Raw genomic sequence first — 19,915 nt, forward strand, 5'->3', positions numbered from 1 at the left:
TTAACGCTTTACCTACATTTTGCTCCTAATACTCTTTACTTTCACTTAAGTAAGATTATTTAGGGGTTTTACTTGTAATAGGGAATTTCACATCGCTGTATTGGTGCTTTCACTTAAGTGAAGGATCTGAATACTCCTCCATCACTGCTATTTTGTGTGTTTTGTTAGCAGCTATACACAAGGAGAGTAAATGGCAGAAGAAAACAATTTAACACAGAAAATGAAGCAATCTCGACAATTGCTATACAGCCATATAAATCTGAATGCAGCCACAGAAAAAGTCAGACATTTCTGAGGCATTATCAGATATAAACACAGCGAGAAGCTCGACGTTGCACTCTGCAATGTAGTCAGTCTGATGATTTACTGATGGATGAATTTTCTCCTCTACTACAGCTTATTACTGTAACATTATTTAAGCTGACTAGAAGATGATGTTTTTTTTTTTTTTTTTCTGGAAGCACTGTGTAAGAATATGAGTTCAGAAAAAAAAAGCTTAGATTTTTTTCTTTATTAACTGCACTATAGCATATAAGCTTTGGGGAACGAGTTCAGTCCAGTTATTGTGCTGTTTTGGCAAGTTTTAAAATTGTTTTTTTGGAATTTAAAACTGTAACCTCTAAACTTCAGTAAGTGCTTTTAGACAAGCGATTTCATTACTGGATTGTGACAAGAGCCTAAAACACTAAAGAGACTAGGGAACAGGTTTATTCATGCTGTCTCTTAATTCACAATAGCTTTTGCACAATCAGACCTTCTCATCTTTATTAATGACAAGGAAAACAGAATACTAATGGAAAAAGAAAAAAACAATCTACTGTTCCCGATGCAATGTTTTACGGTGAAAAACAGAAAGTGATTCTGTGAGCTACAGCTCTGTAGATCCACTGCCAAAGCACTTTTTCAGACATGAAATTAAAGATGGTGAACACAAGTGATGCCTTCCACATCATTCATATTGTGCAAAAATTAAAAAAAAAAAAATAAAAACTATTTCAGCATGCTTAAATTTCTCTTCACCACATGCTTTCAAATGCAAATGCATGAAATAGTAGTAAGAAAAAATCCTGCACTTGGAAGTGAGGGTATTGTTTGTGTGAGTGAGGGCCGTGGCTTTTCTTCTGAAAGCGACACGAACAAAGCAGTAAAATCAGAAAGACACTCTGACTTCTACGTTCTCTCACATTAGGCAGAGATCAAAGAACCTAGTCCCTTTTTCGAGTAGCCTGAAATGACACTCTGAGACACTGTGTTAGAGAAATTATCCAATAACTGTGCGGTCATGCTGATGGTGACGGTCACTTCTGTGGAATCAGGAACACAAACATCCGTTCAGCTCCTGCATGAGCCTGTCCCTAGGTGCCTGTTTGTTTTCGTTTTACCTCTTTTTCTCCTGCGCTCTCCTGCTTTCCCTTCAGGCTCATGCCAGTGGTTCTTGACAGAGCGCCACAAAGCCTTGACAACAGACCTCAAGCTGGAGCAGCTTCCAATTGCCCCTTCAATCATGTCCTTTAAAACGTCCCTAATCTAGCCTCTGTAACGGAGTCAGGGAGCGATACACCAATGCAGATGCTCTAGGTTGCTCCTGTTTTCTTTCTCCGTTTCTCTTTTTATTTGTTTGGCTCTGGCCTGTGGTGTCTTCTCCCAGCTTTAGTCCATTGTTTCGCCTTGGCTGAGTTGATGAAGAGGCCCTGAGAGAGTCAAGCAGTGCCAGCTACAAGTGGCTTGATCCGAGCGGCTCGGCAGGGCCCAGCTGGTTCGGCTCAGCTCAGCCGTGTCCAGGTCGTCTGCGTCGTACTTAATGCCACAGCAGAGGGGGATTTTCTGAATTCTGTTTGTCTGAGGGATCCTCGTGAGGCAGCTGTGTACATAGTGGGTGACACGGCGTGGGCTGTGGGTTGAGGTGGATGGATATAGCTTTAGGAGAGCTTCTGTCTGATGTGAACCCAGCTATGGGGAAATGTTTGTGTGATGTGACATTGCGGCATGCAGCTCAGCATGTGGGGGCTGTGAGGGTTGGCTAAAGGCCAGACACAGACGAACCCTGCTAGACAAGCGGAACATGCTCCCAGCAACATCTTCAGTCTGGTCCCAGCTGTGTGTGTCATACTTAATCCTGGAACCAAAGGGACGCATTACTCCGTGCATAAAAAAATCATGATAATTCAGCCATTAAAATGCTGCAAGTCCTTATTTGTGTCATTCCCCCTGTTGCCTTGTTTATGTTTATCCAAAAACCGCGTGTCTGCTTATTAGGAACCACTTCTGCATACACAAGTAGTTTTCACTCTGTGGGCCACTTCATTTATTTCACTTGCATTCCTTTAACTAATAGTTTTTGACACGGAGAGACTCAGAGGCATCTCACTTTCCCCTCACCACTCCACACCTCTCCTTCTTTGTTGTGAGTTCATGCCTCGTTGATGGTATCTCACAGACTGCCAGGATCATAATACACAACACTGGAGTCAGCCTTTGACAGGACATCAACAGGAATAGATATCTACTTCCTCTATACAGCCTGCATTCATACACTTTACCTCAATCACTATCTCTTCATCACTGGATCTGCAGGAGCTGCTATCCTCTCCTCCTCGAGACAACCAATGTGGTATCCATTTTCAACCTCTCTTTCACTCTCCCATCGCCCTCTCCATTTCCAATGTCCTCTTTCTCCTATTATCCCCTCTTTCTCTTATCTCTCCATCAGGGTATCATCCTTTCAGCTGAAGTCTATAGGCACAGATATCCCCTCTGTTCCACCTTCCTCTCTCCTCCTCTTTCACTCTGTCCTTCAATAATCTCTTGAGTTCTATCACTCATTTCCATCTCCTACCCCTCTTACAGCATTTCAATGAGACAAAAATAAAGTTTTCTTCTGTGATCCATCAGAGTGTGCAGGATGCTGCCTTGTCTTTGGATTCTTAAGGCATTTGCAAATAAATACCAGCGACTGATTGATTTGGTGTCTGTATGAACTGGATACAGCTTCCTAAAATCTTTCTAAGGAGTTTATCAGTGAGAGTAGTTTTCCTGAAGGGATGTTAGAATCTGGGTAGCAATGATTACAAGGAATATCCAGCTGAGCCTTGTCCGCCTGTGGTTTATAAAAAGGCTTTACAATTGCAAAGGGATAAGGAAATAAATGCTGTTGCACTGAATTTGAAGATACACTGCTGTTCAGCAATAATCGTGTTGTCCAGAAAGCTGATCAATGTACTGTTTTTTTTTGTTTTTTTTTACAAAATCCAAACTTTGGGCCAAGAGATTATCTTCACACTGGATTTAAAGATGACTTCAGATCAAAGACGCAATGTAGTTAAAAATCAATAAAGGATTTGGGGTGTTTAACTTCCTGTGTTATAATTTAGTGTGCCTCATTCTTTCTCTGCCTCCAATGTTGCATTTTAACTTTCAGGATATAGTTTCAAGCAGTGTCTTGTACATTAGGCAAACCTTTGCTGCTTCAGGAGCTGTACAACAATATTTTAATCGAAAACTCTCCTTATTTTAGTTTATGTGGGGCAGCTCTACGTGGGAAATCATTGTCTGACTAAAATGTTATTTTAGTGTTTTTTTTGTGCCAATCGCTGTGTAACTGTGCAATAATGTTTGTTGTGAAAAATTAATGTAGCGCTGAATTTTGTTTTGAATTGAATTTCCCTTCTGGGATAAATAAAGTATTTTTTCATTTTCATTTTCAGGATTTCTAATTCTACAGTCAAAAGTACGTGTAATTAGAAGTAGTTATATTAGCATATGGAAAAACTCTACTGCATTTCATTTATTTTAATAATTAATTGATTATTGATTGTTGACGTGGCTGACTGTCAGTAAAAACAAATGCTTAAAATGTTATTTCCATAAACAGTGTCATGTTTTAAAGCTCACGCTAGGCCAGCTGTGGTGGTGCTAAAGCTAGGGCATGCACACATTGATGGCAGATTTTGTAAAGGTAGAAACTCTGTTCGATCACCATCACAACCTCCACAAAGGACAGATACATCACATGTGCACACAGTAAGGATTTACACTTCTCAAACAGTTCTGGATACCAACAAGGAAAACTACAACCAACACAATAAGCATACAAAGCACTTCACTTTTCTGTCAATGTCCTATTTTGCTATTCAGATTTTTCTGGAACTTATCCTACCTCTGGTGCTTTCTTATTGCACTTCTTCATGACAGCATTCCCTAAGTCCCTGTTTAATTGAGTCCTCCATTCAATACAGAGTCATTTATCGGGGGAAATGGCATTGGCTGGGAAAGGATCATGGTTTAGGCTAAACTACATCCATGCAAATGCTAAGCATAAAGCTCCAGTTGTTTTCTAGGTTTGTAGGGATGAAGAGTCCCACTGCAAGAACAGCCCCTAAAAAAACGTAAGCATCTCACATTTTTTTTGGTCAAAATAATAGTTTGGAGCTGTGGATCAACACATTTTGGTGTGAAACTGGGCTGGCACAACACATCGATAGCTGCAAAACTGATCCAACTAATAACGAGCTACACTGTGAAGAAACACATTACAAGAAACCTTAAGTTGTAAATGAGAAAGCTTATTACTGGCTGAAAAATGTACCCAAATAGTCCCTCACAGTGTTCACAAGCATTACTGACTCCAGCCATGATTGAGCTTCAGTACTTTGCAGCCTTATCTCAAAAAAAAAAAAGAAAGAAACAAAAACAAAACCCATCTGTGCAATGGTGTCATGTTTATTATAGTAACCATGATGAAAAACGATTGATCCCAAGTCAATATGTAATCATAATTAATTATTCATGGCACTCCCATCAATCAGGTGTGTTCTGTAAATTACCTTGGTGTGCACATTAATAATTCTCTCATCTGGCATGTACATGTCAAAACCCCTTGTTCCAGGATACAACAGACACTATACTTCATAAGAAGCCTTAGACTTTATGGTATAGATAAAAGACTCATGTTTGTTTTTTACCAGTCAGTCCAGGAGAGAATAATCAGGTAAGCCATCTGAGCAGCTCAGATAAAACATGTTGCTCGATGTTGTCTTGTGCAGACTGCAATGAAGGTTATAGGAAGGAAAGGACACCATTCACTGCAGTCTTTACACAAGAAGTCTGTGCTTAGGGAGGCACAGAACGTAGTGAATAATCCATCTCGCATCATCCTCCGCTGACAAACAGCAGCATCTGAATGCTTGAAGTGATGGTTATAATGAATAACAAACTGTTTTAGCATTTTTATGCTTTACACTGCACCTGTACTTTAAAATGTGTTTTAACTTCGGTTTCCTGTTAACTTCATTAGCCTGGCACCAGTCCAGCATATTTTTATTTACATATATGTTAATGTTTTCAGTGTTGTTTGTCTGTGAGCAAGATACACAAAAACTACCAGGCTGAATTTCATGTAGCTTGGTAGGGAGGTGGACCACGGGCAAAAGGAGAAGCTATTAAATTTTGTTGTAGATTAAGATCACTCTCTTTAAAACAGCGAGATGGAGGTTGGAGAACTGCGATCTCTTGATGTCCTTCTAGTTTTAAGTTAAACTGCTGATTGTATGAACTTCTGCACTTTTGCCAGTTTGTGATCTTTGTCACTTTGAGGCATTATTTGTCATACAGACACTGATATGTATGTCTGGTAATTAAAGTTCTGTTCTGAGCCCAAGAAAAAATACCTAGAGGGGCAGTAAAGTATATCTTGATCTTGACGACAGAACCTTCTTTGCCACATAGACATACAAAATAGCTCAAGCATGACAATGAATATAAAACACCCCAGAGTGCATGCACTATGAGGAGTGCCTGTGTGTCCAGAACATTGTCTAATATAAGCTGGATCAAGTTTTGGGGAGTGATTCTGCTGGGACTAGAGTTAATACTCTATACATTATAAATCTGCCCACCCCTAGCAGAAGCAAAGTTGAAAAGTTTTTATCTCTTGATGCATCATTAATGTAACACTTCACATTTTTTTTTGACATTTTTAGAATAACTGTTCCTGTACCTGCCTAATCTTTCACCCGTGGAGGTTGACTTTATGCAAGAAGGCAATTAAAAAGCTCAAGAAAATGTCTTTCTCTGACAGATTAAGAGACAAATCTTTGGGATATATAGGCAAGTGCTGTAATACTTCTGTCAGGTCTCTAAAGTTTTATTCTTCAAATATTTTTTCGGCTTCTCTGTCTTGTGGTTTGCTGACTTTGACTTGGTCACTGCAGCAGCATATTTCAGTCCCATGCTATTCTCAATGCAGCAGCAGAGGATGCCAAACTACTATATTTTGATGTTTTCTTAATTACAACTGTACAGAGTGGTCGTTTCTGCATTGTGTCTCTTCTAGGTAAGCATACTCTTTAAATATCTCAACAAGAGCCTAATTTGTACCTCAGACCAAAAAAAGAACATGCTGGTATTTTCTGTTTGGCATTTTTATATCATATAGTCTGTTGGGCACCAGTGTGTGAGGAAAGGCACAAAGCGATCGTAGTTTCATTCAAATGAGGCAGCACAAAGCAAAGTGTTGGTATTTTGGTGAAAGCTGGATCAAAGACGTGCTGCGAATAGACATACGAGAACCAGGTTCTGTCAGAGAGTGCATACTAAATCCCCGGGAGGAGCCAAAATTCCAGGAATAATGCTAATAACATAAATAAACAATTTGAGTTAACACTTGCAAATGAGGAGCTGTGATTTCAGAAAAACCCTCTACGGGGAGTTAAAAATTAATGGTTGATACTTAGCATCTACAGGTGCTTTATGCTGAAAAGATGAAAACCTTCTCCTCCAGTTACTTTAATTAAACCTCATAAAACTGTCTGAAGGAAGCGGGGCAGATATGTGATAAATCTGCAGCCTCCAATTTGAAAAGTAGAGCACTGGGCAGAGCCATTGTGCACAGTGATTCACTGTGTTTACATTGATTAAATCATGTGCAAACAGAAGTAGGCTGCAGCAGAATAACCACACAGGCTTGTGCACACATCCGACTGCTCAGTTAGATGCTTGTCAATGTGCCAGTTTATATGACATGCTTTGGATACACAGGGCACATGCATTCACAGTAAAAAAAACAACATAAAAACTCAGAGACAATTAGAAGTTCACACTGTTCTCATTACCAGTAATTCTTTTCTTTCTTTCTCCCATTTCTTTCTCTCTTATCCAAAAACACAGGATTACCAGCAGGCAATATTCCCGCGTGTCATGGCCTCCTTTTTTTTTTTTGTCTGGCAAAAGTGGCATCTCATTTTTAATTCCTAAAATGTATTTTTAGCTGCGATATGATGTGATACAGCAGAATTATAAATGTCGTTTTTTTTTTTTACCAATCCAAACATGTAAATGGTTTAAAGAAATTACTTCTGCTTCTAGTATTCATTTCTGTACTTATTTTACCGATAACGGCCGTTTCAGTACAGTAGATCACTAGAAAATATATCTGGGCGATATCACACAGTAAACATGACATAACTAACTTTCAGTATCTCTGCAGCTCCTCTTTAAATGCCACACCATCTGCCTTCGCCTGCAGATTTGTTGTGCCTTATTATATTCCCGTCAATAAACTCTGCATCGCTCAGACAACACTATTTTCCTGCTTGGAGAAACTCGCTCCTCTCCTTTAAGTGAGCTGTTTTCAAAATGCCACTCTGATTGCCACATCTGTTCAAAAGGTACAAGAGCAGTAATGAGACTATCTGAGAAGTTGAATGTTTGCCACCACAGCCCTGTGGTTTCGCTCTTCCCTCGCTGTTTGGTGATTTTGGTTATCTAAAGCTTCTCCCCGTCATCTGACAATGTCAGGCTCTTACAAGAATCTATGCTTTTTATCATGGCTACATCTATTTCAAATAAAACTTTGATGTTATGGGCAATACGCTTTCTGTTTTCATGCTGAGTGTTACATGAGAAGATTGATACAACTCTCATGTCTGTATGCGACAACCAGCAGGCAACCGAAGAGCTTAAACAGGGATAAACACATCAGCTAGCCTGGCTCTGTCCAGTGGTAACAAATGCACCGACTGGCACTGTTTACAACATGGGCTCTTAAAAAATTAAGTTCCTATACTGGACTCTCATTTTTGTTTGGAAAGAAACTGAATTTCATTTTGAAACAAATGGATGTTGCTGCCACAGGGTAAGATTGTGACATGGTAGGAAAGGCTTCCAGTTTCAGTATCACATGGGGTCATTATTGTTACACTTAGAAAATACATGTTAGAAGCTTAGCTAAATTTAGGTTAACTTGATCCGGGTTAGGAAAATCTGATATATATTTGGAGGAGTGAAAAAGAGCGATGGTAAAGCGATGATGTAAATAGCAAAGATATATTTATTGAAAAGTATTTGTGATACATGAGAAAATGTTTCCTGCAAAGTATAACTGACATGTAGTTTGGTTGTATAGAGATCTATACGGACCTCACTGGACCAACACACCACACACTGACCTCCTGCTGTTAAGGTCATTAGATGTTATGGCATTTTGCTAGTTGTAACGCAATTGTCCTCATCACAGTTTACGGTATACAACAAAAAGAACAAAAGCACCTCACTTTATTACAAGAAAAACTAATAAGCAACAAAATATCAAATGATCTGTAATAAAGTGGATGAAACTGCTTTGATGATCAACACTCAGTGTCATGGTTTATCTCACAGAACATTTTTCAGTGATGGATGAAATATATTTCCGGTTGATGGAACATCAGTGCCTAGTTAATGGTTTGAATAGCACAACAATGTTATTATTCATAAAAGCTGCATAATGAGAATAAATGGACATTCATTAGAGGTTCTACAACCTACACTGTGTCTAACAGTGATCCATGACAACAGTATCTGGCTTAAATCTCCAGAAGATGAGAAATTATACTGTTTTATAATACTCTTGCTCTGTGGCATGTGTAAATTGAATGTAAGACAAAAAAGGGTCATATCTACTTTACCTATAGGAAGAAAAAAATAAAACATATTTTCTCTTTTTTAATCTAATAACCTTCATGCTGAGAATAATGTCTTTAGTTCCAGTAGGAAATGCAAAAACCACAAGTCCAGAAAACACAATTGCTTTAACAACTGACACTTGTGTATTTGTTGCTGTCTCAGAGAAGTGGTAAGAGTTAAGTCACATGCATGTCACATACTGCTCTAAATAGATGTGTTCTGCCCAGAGCCAGCTGTCAAGTTCACAAGGTTTGCCTTTGTGCTGCAACGAAACATTTGAAAAGCACCTGTACAGCTTAAGCCTATTACGCGCGTTATGATTGCTGACGTTATTTTAAATTACGTTCTATTCCTTTCATACTCACACGCGTGTCTTTTAAATAACATTTCAGTAAACTCATTGTTTGAAGTGTTAAATTTTGAGAAGACAGAAAACAACCCCTGCTCGCCATTGAAATCTAAGCAGTCAGGATTAGCCCACAAGAGAAGATGAGTTAAGGTATGAAATATTTAGCCATTACATGCTGTTAAAAATACCTTTTTTTCTGTGCTGCACATCTTACAGATTGAGAAACACAACATGATTCATCTAGTTGGAATAGACAGGATTTTGTGCCCGTGTTTCTCATGCTTGTGGCAACAGCAATTGAAGCTATTCACATAAGCTTGAATGGATGCTTTCTTCTTTACATCTCTACATTTCTGTTCCGTGTTTGCCGCTCTGTCTCCTCGAAGGCACATCTGAGCTAAGACCGAATCTGAGAAAAACAGTACAACGGTAAAATGCATCTCCCGAGTTGAGTTAGCTGCCTCTGGATAGACACGGTCTCTGTCCTCTGCTTCAACCCCCCCGGTCAAACAGTGTTAGGGCATGTGTTGTTGAGTCTGTCTGCATTTAATTCACAGCTTACTGCTTTAATAGCTACAGCCCCCTGTTCTCTGCTGAACCCAGGGGGCATTCTACCACCTGAGTCTGACTATAATAGCTTGTACTGAGATATAGCTGTTCAACTGCCTCCTACAGATGAAGCTGGACAGACAGCCAGAAGTGTCTCAGCAGAGACAAGATGTTCATTTTCTCAACATGTGGCTCTTCGGCCCACCTCTGCCTCTGTGTAACATGGACACCATGGGTGACAGATATTGTTCAGAAACACTCACTAAATCCCAGGTCAGATCCAAAGAAACCTGCTGCATCCCCCCACTTCTGAATACTAAAGCGTGCCTGAGCAGTAATATCAACATAGAAGCCAAACTTCTAGGGGTTTCAGCAGAGCACAAAATGTTATAATATGCATGTGTTTGAGCTATTTTGTTTGTGCGAAAGATGAAAAAAGATAAAACATGTAAAAAGAAGACAGAAGGCAGTGGAGAAATGCTGGATTAGTGAGCTAAGAGAAATAAAATAAAAGGCAATGGAGAAGAAAACACACGCTTCTATCCAAGCACGCACCATGTATATGCCAAAAAACGTCAGTTAAAGAGAAGCTGTCATTTCAACCCATAAAAGTCTGCATGATCTGCAATCAGGGCTGGGCAACAGAGCTAAAAATCGACCATGAAATTTGTTTTAATTTCAGTTTATATGACTATTGCAAATTTTTAAATTGCCTACTTTTTAATAAAGGCCAGGGAAAAAAAGGTTTAATTTGAATTTGATCACCTCACATTAAGTTGAAACACTTCAAGGTAATAATTTCAACACAACAATGAAAAACATACACAAATAAAAACGTTTTACACATACATAAAAATAAATAAGGACAAAGGATTGATCTCTCCTTCGTAAATAACAAATCAATAAAGCAGGTAAAAACCAGAGATTGACAGAGAACAACAGCACAAAGCCACCACTGCATGCTAAGATGATGGTTCTGAGTGGCTGGTCCGGACCGAGTGGAGACCCTGCAGCGGCCGTCATTTCTCAGAGCAGATCCCTAGCAGTGTGTCGCTTAGCTGGAGGTGGAAGGGGACACAGTGTCGTGGGTGTTTTTATACAGCAAATCTTATCAAGGAAGGAGTAGAAAGAGGAGTGTGTAGAGGCCCAGGCAGACTAGCGGGCCTCAGGAGACCCGCACAGTTGAAAATAATGGAGGGAGAAAGCGCTCCATGATCAGGGGAAATGATAGCTGGTGTAAGGCAGGGAGGAAGCACACTAGGGGTTTGTTCATGCAATTGAACTTTGTGTCTTTGTTTGGAGGGGAGGTGGGGATACTAACAGTTTTCTTATCATTTAATGGGCTCGACTTACGTGCTTACATGCTGGGAAACTCTATAAGGAATAGCATTTAGTTTAAAGCACTACTAACATGCTGATGATTACCAGATAATGTTTACCATCACAGCTTAACATACTACCATACTAACATTTGGTAATAAGCACAAAGTACAGTCGTGACTCGATAATCCGAACCATAACAATCCAAAAACCTTGCTACCCGACAGGTTTTTAGGAAAAACGAACGGAACCCATTAAAAATAGCTTTAACATACCGACAGCCTTGGATTCCGACTCAGACATGACATTTTATGTCACAAATAAGGATAACGACGTATTATCTGACTGAACAATCAAACAGATTGGCTATCAGACTGCAGGACTTAATACTCAATTCGGATTTTCTTTCTGAAATCTGATTTTTTGCGAGTTCATTCACATTTCCAATTAAATGCGACCTGTATGTGATCTGCTGTGTGAACTTCATACGAACCAAAAGTGTCCCACATGCGCAGAAGAGGACACAACAACATCACACGCAGCGAGTGCGCTCAGTGTTTACGGAAGTAAACACGGATGGTAATGGTGGGGCGTATCTGCCACTCCCCCGACACCACCAATGTGGAAACAGAACTATGACCGCTAACTAAACTGGCATCAGCAGTCAAGTACCACCTGTGCATTCCGACCACTTCCACCCCATCGGAGCGCTCCCCCGGGCCGGAAGTGGTCCCCCCGACCACGCTGAACATTCAGATATTCATCATTAATTGGGCCCAAATATCCGGAGACCAGAAAGTGGTATTCAGACCAACCCTAGTCTGTCATGTATCAATGACGTGTAGGTCGGATAAGTGCGACCTGGCCGTTCAGACAGAAGTCGTATGGCAGAAGATCAGATACCTATTGGATTTAGAAACACTTACCTTTGATGCCAACCAATGGGTCCGTGCACAAGCACACCGGTCAATTAGGCATGAAATCCAGCGATGTGTAGTGTTCTAACAATACACTAGTTATTATAACAACTAAAAACAATGAATATTAACAACAAATGACCCTTCAAGCATCAAGCCCTCCTTGTATCTCGACCTCCATCTTCACAATTCGACAGCCTTGCTATCCAACATAAAAGAAGGTTTGACATTTAGTGTCCGATTATTGAGTCACGACCGTACAGCTGACGCTGAGGGAATTCATGAACAATAAGATGCAGCAGCAGAAGTTACAGGACCAGTCAGTGCCAGACTTCACACACAGACCATGGGTGCCTGCACAGAGATCTGCAGGCTGGTGAGACGTTTTACAGGATAAGCAAACATGTGAACACTGGAATGAATACCTGTATACAATTTCATGGCAATCCATCCCATGGTTAGCCAGATGGCTTCATGCCAACTGTAAGAGTGTAATGCCGAGAAGATAAATGTAATTCAGTGATATGCTGGCATCTGAGGAAAGAAAATAGTGCTTCTAAAATGTGAATTTGATAATGAGTTGCTAAACTCATCCCGCAGCAATATTAAAAAGGATTTTTGCATTTTATTTGCAAATAATTTCTTAAAAAGGATTAAAGAATGCAATTAGAGAAGTCATTATTTTTCCACATTACAAAATTTCTACAACAATTTCTCTCAAAGGTATTGGAAAGCCATAAAATGACTGTCAGTATTGCTAATGGCTATTATTTTTTCCATTTTGCTTTCAAAGCCCATTACAATTTTACTGAACAAAACAAACAAATATGTAATGTAGTGAAGTCTGAAAATAATGGCAGCCAGCGTTATGTGGGGGAATCATTTTACATTCCTGCTCATTCGGTGATTGAACAGATGAATGTGGAGTCTCTCCTAAAAAATTATGCCATACTTGAAAGGACATCTCCACTGTGCACAAATGATGTGTTAAGAAATGATATTTGCAATATTTGAAGCTATTTCCTGTTTTCAGAGGGAGGCTGTCAGAGTGTGTAGTCACATCCAAGTGTGGGCTGTCAAAGATGGCCAGGTTTGGTGTTCTTATAAATCGACTGATATTGGCATTAATTTGGGAACATTTTGTCCTCTACTTGCTTTTCTCTTGAAGCCTTATCCAGTAAAGTATCTGTAAGACTTTGCAGATATTTTTATGTCATGCCAGAGGGCCACTGCTTCATGCTTATTTTGTAGTTTATCTTCTTGTGTACTGAAACACTGAACTGTTCCAACGGTTTCCTCGTCCCTGTGTATGATTATAGGGCTGTACACTAAGGTGGTCAGTGACGAGGCGAAAAGTCATGATTTGCCAGATACCGTGACAACTGACCACTAAAGCAGCTTCTGTGCTGCTACAGTAGAAAGTAAAGCTGTAACAATTCATTGACTCGTCAACTATTAAATTAATAACCAAATATTTCAATAATCGATTAATCAGCTTGAGCAATTAATAAGACAACATAAATCAAACGTTCCACCTTCTTAAATTTAAATATTTCCTGGGTTTAGCTAAAACTATTACTGATTTATTCATGCAGCAGACATGCAGCCAGAATAGCACTCATTTAGTGTCAAGTTTCTGACCATGTGATAAATCCAGTGTTCACTCTTGTGTACTCCTGTTGTTGGTCTCTTGCTTTGTCTATCTTTTGTTCAGTGTTGAGCAAGTTTGTTGTTTTTTTTTTGTTGTTGCTGTTTTTTTCTTGAAATAGCTGCCTACTGTAGCAGAAAACGTCAAAATGAAAAAGGCTGAAAAACAAAGAAATGAGCTGAAAGATGCTATAAACCTCCTAAAATATCTGAGGAGAACTGCAGATCTGGGTGATACTTCTTATACATGTTTGCCCCATTCAGATGTCCAGCCATAGAAAAGCCATAGAAAATCTGTAAGATCTATAAATGACAGCAAAATGGATTTGAGGTTAAGACTTTATCTAAAAAAAAAAATCAAGTGTGTCATCATACCGGCCAAAAACGAATAATATGCACGCTGCACAATCTATGTGCGAGACATCAAGGTGCAATGGAACATTTGAAATGGAATCTGCACCCGAGGATATTTACATCAGAGGGAGAATCAACCACAGATGACGATGTTTGTGTCCCACATCAGATGCTTTGACAAATAAGGGCTGAAGTTATGCTTTGTAACTTCACAGCTCAACATAATCTGAGGCTGTAGCGGACCACCTGGCTGAACTTTTACCACACATGTTGATGCCACTTGTATATAATAATGTGTAGGATTTTATCTATATGTCTGTATGCACTTTAAATGGGTATAAAGTCGTATAATTTACCGACACTCCACAGAAGTGACTGATCCACAAGCCAGCCCTATCATATTTCACAGTCATTCGATCCAGCTGCTTGCATCGGTAATGTTGCTAGGAGATGAGACAATGCATACAGCTCAAGTGTAAAAACTCTAAACTTGCGTGTTTGTGGAGGCAGCTTCTCACAGTTTCTCCACATGACTTTTTTTCCTCCTTCATTAAATTTAAACTTTGCAAGAGCAGCCTGGCTGTCTGTAACACAGTCACCTCAGCTTTGAGCACTGGTGCTATAACAACAGTCTGAAGTGTTGATAGACAGAAAACAGCCCTCAGAATAGCATACACAAAACTTAGCGAGAACTTCTGCAGCATAACAATTCATCTAAATACTGAGGTGCCTTCATGTAGGGAAAAACAACTTGCTAACTTATCCATTTCTGTACATTTATTTTTTTTTGTGCTAAAGTTAAAGTTACCACAGACTAATAGGACGCTTAAATTCTCGACATCCTAAATGCATCTTGGAGTTAGAAGGACGCATCCTAACACAGTTCATTGTCTTGTTTAGTTTTTATTCTCTCTTCCCCAAACCGCTCCCATCTGTACACCCCCTTCCTTGTGTCCGTCCCAATGGAAACAGATATAAACGGTGATAAGGAGCCAGATGGGAGCAGAGCTATGAATCCAGACTAGTGGCAGTAAAAATTTAAAGGTCCATTGTTAACTCTGGGAGGAGATCTTGCTGTGTGTTGAGTGAAGCATCAGCATTGTTGCATTAATGGCAGCAAAAGCAGGCTCATAAATATTTTGCCATCATTCTGACTTGACAAAACAAACAACTAAATAAATAAATGAGGGTAGCTAATACCTGAATGTTTTATCTCTGCACACATGGAAGCTGCGGGACCACACAATAAACTCAACTTTTTTTACAACGTATGCATCTTTAGAATTGAATTACAATACGAGCGCATTATGGTGAAAAGAAAAGAAATTCACTTTGCGTATAATTGCTCCTCAATTTGCTGTACAAACAAAAGGGAATTCATAAGATATTTAATGCCCGCTGTGAGATGATGCAACAAAAACAGGCACAAGTATTAGAAAAAAGGAACATTTTCTCTTTGTGGTTTGAATGGATTCATTCTGAAGTTAAAACAACAACAACTGTATTTCAGCAAGTTGCATCAGTAAAAAGCACCGTTCAGAGTTCAAAGTCTAATCCTAAAATTGAACAAGTTGGTGCCGTTCCTGGTCTTACACTTGTCATTTCACTTTAAATCAAATGTGACACACAGAATGCGCTAAAGACGTGAGGCAAGTATATTTACAGGGTTGGATGTAGCCGTAGGCATTGTCACAAAGCCCCAGTAGCAAAGTTCATTCGTAAGACTTCAGTCCTTCAGAAATATGAATGATATCTTCATAACTCAAAATGACAGGGAGAGGCTCGACAGGAGAAGGAGTTCAGTTCAAGTTGAGAATTTGTTTATCTGTATCACGCATGTATTAATTTAATGAGTGTGAACTGTACCTGTCCCGAGGTCAGTGTGCTCCTGAGACATGTGCTGGCTCTGGTGCACCCATTCACCGTTGCACTTGAAGAAGATCTGCAGCGCGGGCCGAGCTTGACACCGGAGCTTGATGGGGTTGCTCTTGACAATGTAGGCATCGACGGGCTCCTCCAAGAAGTGGGGCAGGGTCCCGGACTGGCCATGCTGCAGGGCTTCACCTCGAGGACCTTGAAGAATAAAATGAACATAAAATCAGCTCTAAGATAGAATGTCTGAACAAAACGGATAAGGGAAGTTTTGCATTAATTGCCGACAGCAACGCAGCCAAGTCTCAGATTCATTCCCTGCCAGCCAACCCCCCCCAGTCGACTGCAAAACACATGAAACCACTTCAAACTCTTCTCCATCTTTCCCCAGTTTCCATCTCTCAGTCCCTCCTCTCCCTCACCTTTAGCAGCCTTTACTCCCTCAAACATGTTATTTTGGAGCACAGTAACACAACAACAGAGCATCAGCACATCCCCACAGTCCATTCTCTGCCACAGAATCACAATACAGCAACTCACACTGAGTTCACCGTACAACAAATCCTCCTGAGCATCGCTGTGTTTAATATTTAAGCACACAGCAGCGTACGCATGCTGTTTTGCAAATCAGAAAAATATTTATGATAAAAAACAACAACTTTGTTTAATTTTTAATCATTTCTGCCATTAGTATTATTATTTTCTAACTTTTTAAAATTCTATTTTCTGAAGGGTGAGGTGTTTAACTGTCTCTGGGAAATAGCGTGCATTGGGAAAGAGTTATCTCAACTGCATTGTTGCTAACGCAGGTTATGTTTCTTCTTCTCTGTATGGTACCAAACAACAACAGTGGAAATATGGCTTTGTTAGAAAGTGAGAAATCCCAATTTTATGGGAGTTTCCAGAGGACAATACTCTGGAGGTTTGGCTGAGCGCCGGGAGAGGAGCTGAAACCTGTCGCAGCTTTTAGCGCAATGCAAGACATAAGTGCTATTTCACAACTAGTGTTCATGATAACTAGCTGTTAAAAAGTTTTTTAAAGAAACTGAATTTACAGGTCTTTAAAACAAAACAAAAAAATATAGATCGGAATAAATTACTGAAATAAATGAGAACAGAAATGCCATTAAAATGAAGTGAGATATAGACATCGTCATGCTGATCAAGAAGGTCTACAGAACTCCTTCAAGTACTGCTTTGATCTCAGATGCTGGCGTTCACTAAAGGCATCTAATTCAGCTGAAGAATTCACCGACAACACACTGGCAACACGTTAACAGGCATTACTCCCTTCTTCCTCTGCCCGTCTGAGGTGTGTTCCAGTCGGCGCACGTTTTGCTACTTCTGAGGCCCACAAGTGTAATTACACTCTGACTAATCCTCTAGTTTGCTGGAACCTCTTTCATGCACGTGTGAAGGGTTTAGTGAGGCAAACCGTCCCGCTGCCTCCACCTCCCGATCCCAACTCCCCACTGCACACTGCATGTTTCTCCACAGTAATGGGTGTACCTCTGAAAAAGCCCCATCAGGATTAGAGAACCCACTCTCTCTTTTTCTCTCCCCCCACCCCTTTCTCTCTAGCTAATCTAATCCTCCTACCTTTTCTGCCGGATGTCTCCTGATCGAGGGAAATAGATAAAAGAGTCTGTGCGATTCCCTGGCTGTGAAAATCACAGCACCTGCTCAGTGTTCCTCTCCCCTCCATGCGACACATTCACATTCTCTCCCTCATTCCTGGAACTGAGGCTGAACAAAGAGACATGCTTTTAATTTCAAAATGACTAGCCCCAGGCAAGCTTTTCTTGTACAGAGTGCTCCAATTTGTTTTGCGCACGGAGCATTGACATGGTGTGTTTGTGTTTGGATAGATGCAAAACATAGACGTGAGTGCGCATCCAGACAATGATAGATGGGAACAAGAATACACAAACACATAGCTGTCAAACTAAGCCACGGCCCTCCAAGTAATGACTCATTTGTTAATAGATCACGTATTATTCAAATGCTTACCAACATGACAGTTTAGTGCAACTGCAACTAATACCTGAAACACCAACATCAACATTAGGACGGCTTTATAGGCTTTATTTCAGAGTTAGTGGTCTGGTTACTATTCAGATATATTTTTTTTTAGCAGGTGGGATCGTGTCGCAGCAGACAAATTAAGAGAGACACATGGAAGGAAACTCTGGTGTGTTTTAACCTCAAGCTGGTGTTGGGACATGTGGCTCTAAGGGGAGAAAACAGGCACTTAGCTGTCTCTGGGAACAGCACAACATTGTCTTTACTTGAAATTGCTGAAAATAGATCACAAAGTGCAACACCGAGCAATGACTACTGCAGGATGCCCCTATGGCTCAGCAGCTTGTAGTAAGAACAGCTCATGACGGTATCATGTGAGGCTGCAGAATGTGATGCTGTTTGACATTCTGACAATATTCACTCATTTCCATCTTGTGGTCATTGCAGGGCTGCTTCATCTGCATGTTCCCTCAGTCAGGCGGATGACCAACATCTCCCCTCAATATACTCTGCCGCTGTCATTCAGGGGACCGCTGTGCCCTGCGCTTCACAGTTTTCACAGTGATCTACAACCAATGCTTCAGCCTGGCAATAACACATAAGGGGCACAGATACATCTAGCCCCCTCTGAGAGAAAAACAAGATATCACTGCCAAAGGGCTGAGTGATGGCTCTATCAGACACCCTCTTTTTCTCTCTCTGCCTCTCTGTCTGCCTCACACACAAAGTTTTGTATTGGAAACACATTCTGCTAATGCCGCATGACGCATCCTGTAAGAGACCTGGCAAATGTTTTAATTTCCTCAAGTACGACAAACACTCCGTCTCCTCGCATGAAAAATTTAAGGCAGTGGGTAAGCGTGGTCTCTTATGTCAGTTCAATGTATTCATAGCTTTTAGTAAAAATCTAAAAGAAATAAGGGGGGGGAAGAGCCTCGAAGCTGACTGGACTAATTTGGTAAAGCCTTCGGGTGGTAGCGCAAGCTGTTTCACAAACAGAAAGATGACTGCTGCTCCAGCACTTTCACAGTGATTTGGAGAGACTAAAGGCAGCAGCCAGGTTGACGCCTGCCCGATTCTCCTCCACATTCAACACGCTGCACCCTCACATCCTGGCAGACGAACTGCTGCTCTGTTTCCATCTCAAACGCTGATGGATAGCTGACTTCTTGACACAGATCGCAGAGGATCAGGTAGGTGCTCTAACCATTCTTGCACAAACACAGAGTGCCAACAGGGATGTGTCTTCTTCCTGCAGCTTTTTGTTCAAGAACCCCCCATGTCAGGAAACTTGCAGATTACATGGAGTTCAGACTCAAGATCATGGCCAAGTTGTTATGTCGCCTCTTTAACGTCTTCTATTATTTGTTCTTGCCTTCGAGTGACCTCTCCCGCTGTGTCAGACCCTGTCACTCCCACTTACCCTGCAGTTACCTCGGTGTCCTCGATATCTGCATCACCTGACCTTCCCGCCCACCTTCACACCTGATGCTCAGTCTGTTATTACCTCCTTAGCATATATATCGGCCATTTAACAGTTTGCAGATTGCCTTCTTACTTCAGTAGTCTTAGCATTCTAGTCTGTCATCCTATGTTTTTTCTCTGCTTGATTCTTGCCTAAATCTGATTTTTGTTTGTCCGCACCTTGTCTGTTTTGTCAGTCTCTGTGTCTGCCGGTTACAGTCCTTCCCTGATTCAAGTAAAGCCTTTTTTGATTTATACCTTTGAGTCCTGTCCCCTGAGTCTGAAACATTACACAAGTACTGACTCAGTTCATCCAGTGATGCAATAAAGCCATCCCTCTGGATCACAATATCAAAATAAAAGTGGAATTCTGGTGTTTTTCACAAGACAACAGACGGTAAAAAGTGTCATATACATCCTCCAACCCTGTCGCCCAAAAAATTATGTTCTGATGCAACTATACTGAATTCTCCATAGGGTT

General features: G+C 40.5%; 1 protein-coding gene across 1 annotated transcript in view; it reads right to left on the bottom strand.

The window, feature by feature from the left end:
- Positions 1 to 19,915, bottom strand: part of LOC103353292 (netrin receptor UNC5D-like) — a 194,880-nt gene that overhangs the window by 68,479 nt on the left and 106,486 nt on the right. Inside the window, exon 2 of the mRNA XM_008276191.1 lies at positions 15,943 to 16,149. Within this exon, the coding sequence (XP_008274413.1) occupies positions 15,943 to 16,149 (207 nt within the window). The remainder of the gene's footprint in view (positions 1 to 15,942; positions 16,150 to 19,915) is intronic.

Source organism: Stegastes partitus, unplaced genomic scaffold, assembly GCF_000690725.1.
Source record: "Stegastes partitus isolate 25-593 unplaced genomic scaffold, Stegastes_partitus-1.0.2 Scaffold66, whole genome shotgun sequence".
In the NCBI taxonomy this organism is placed as follows: Eukaryota; Metazoa; Chordata; class Actinopteri; family Pomacentridae; genus Stegastes; species Stegastes partitus.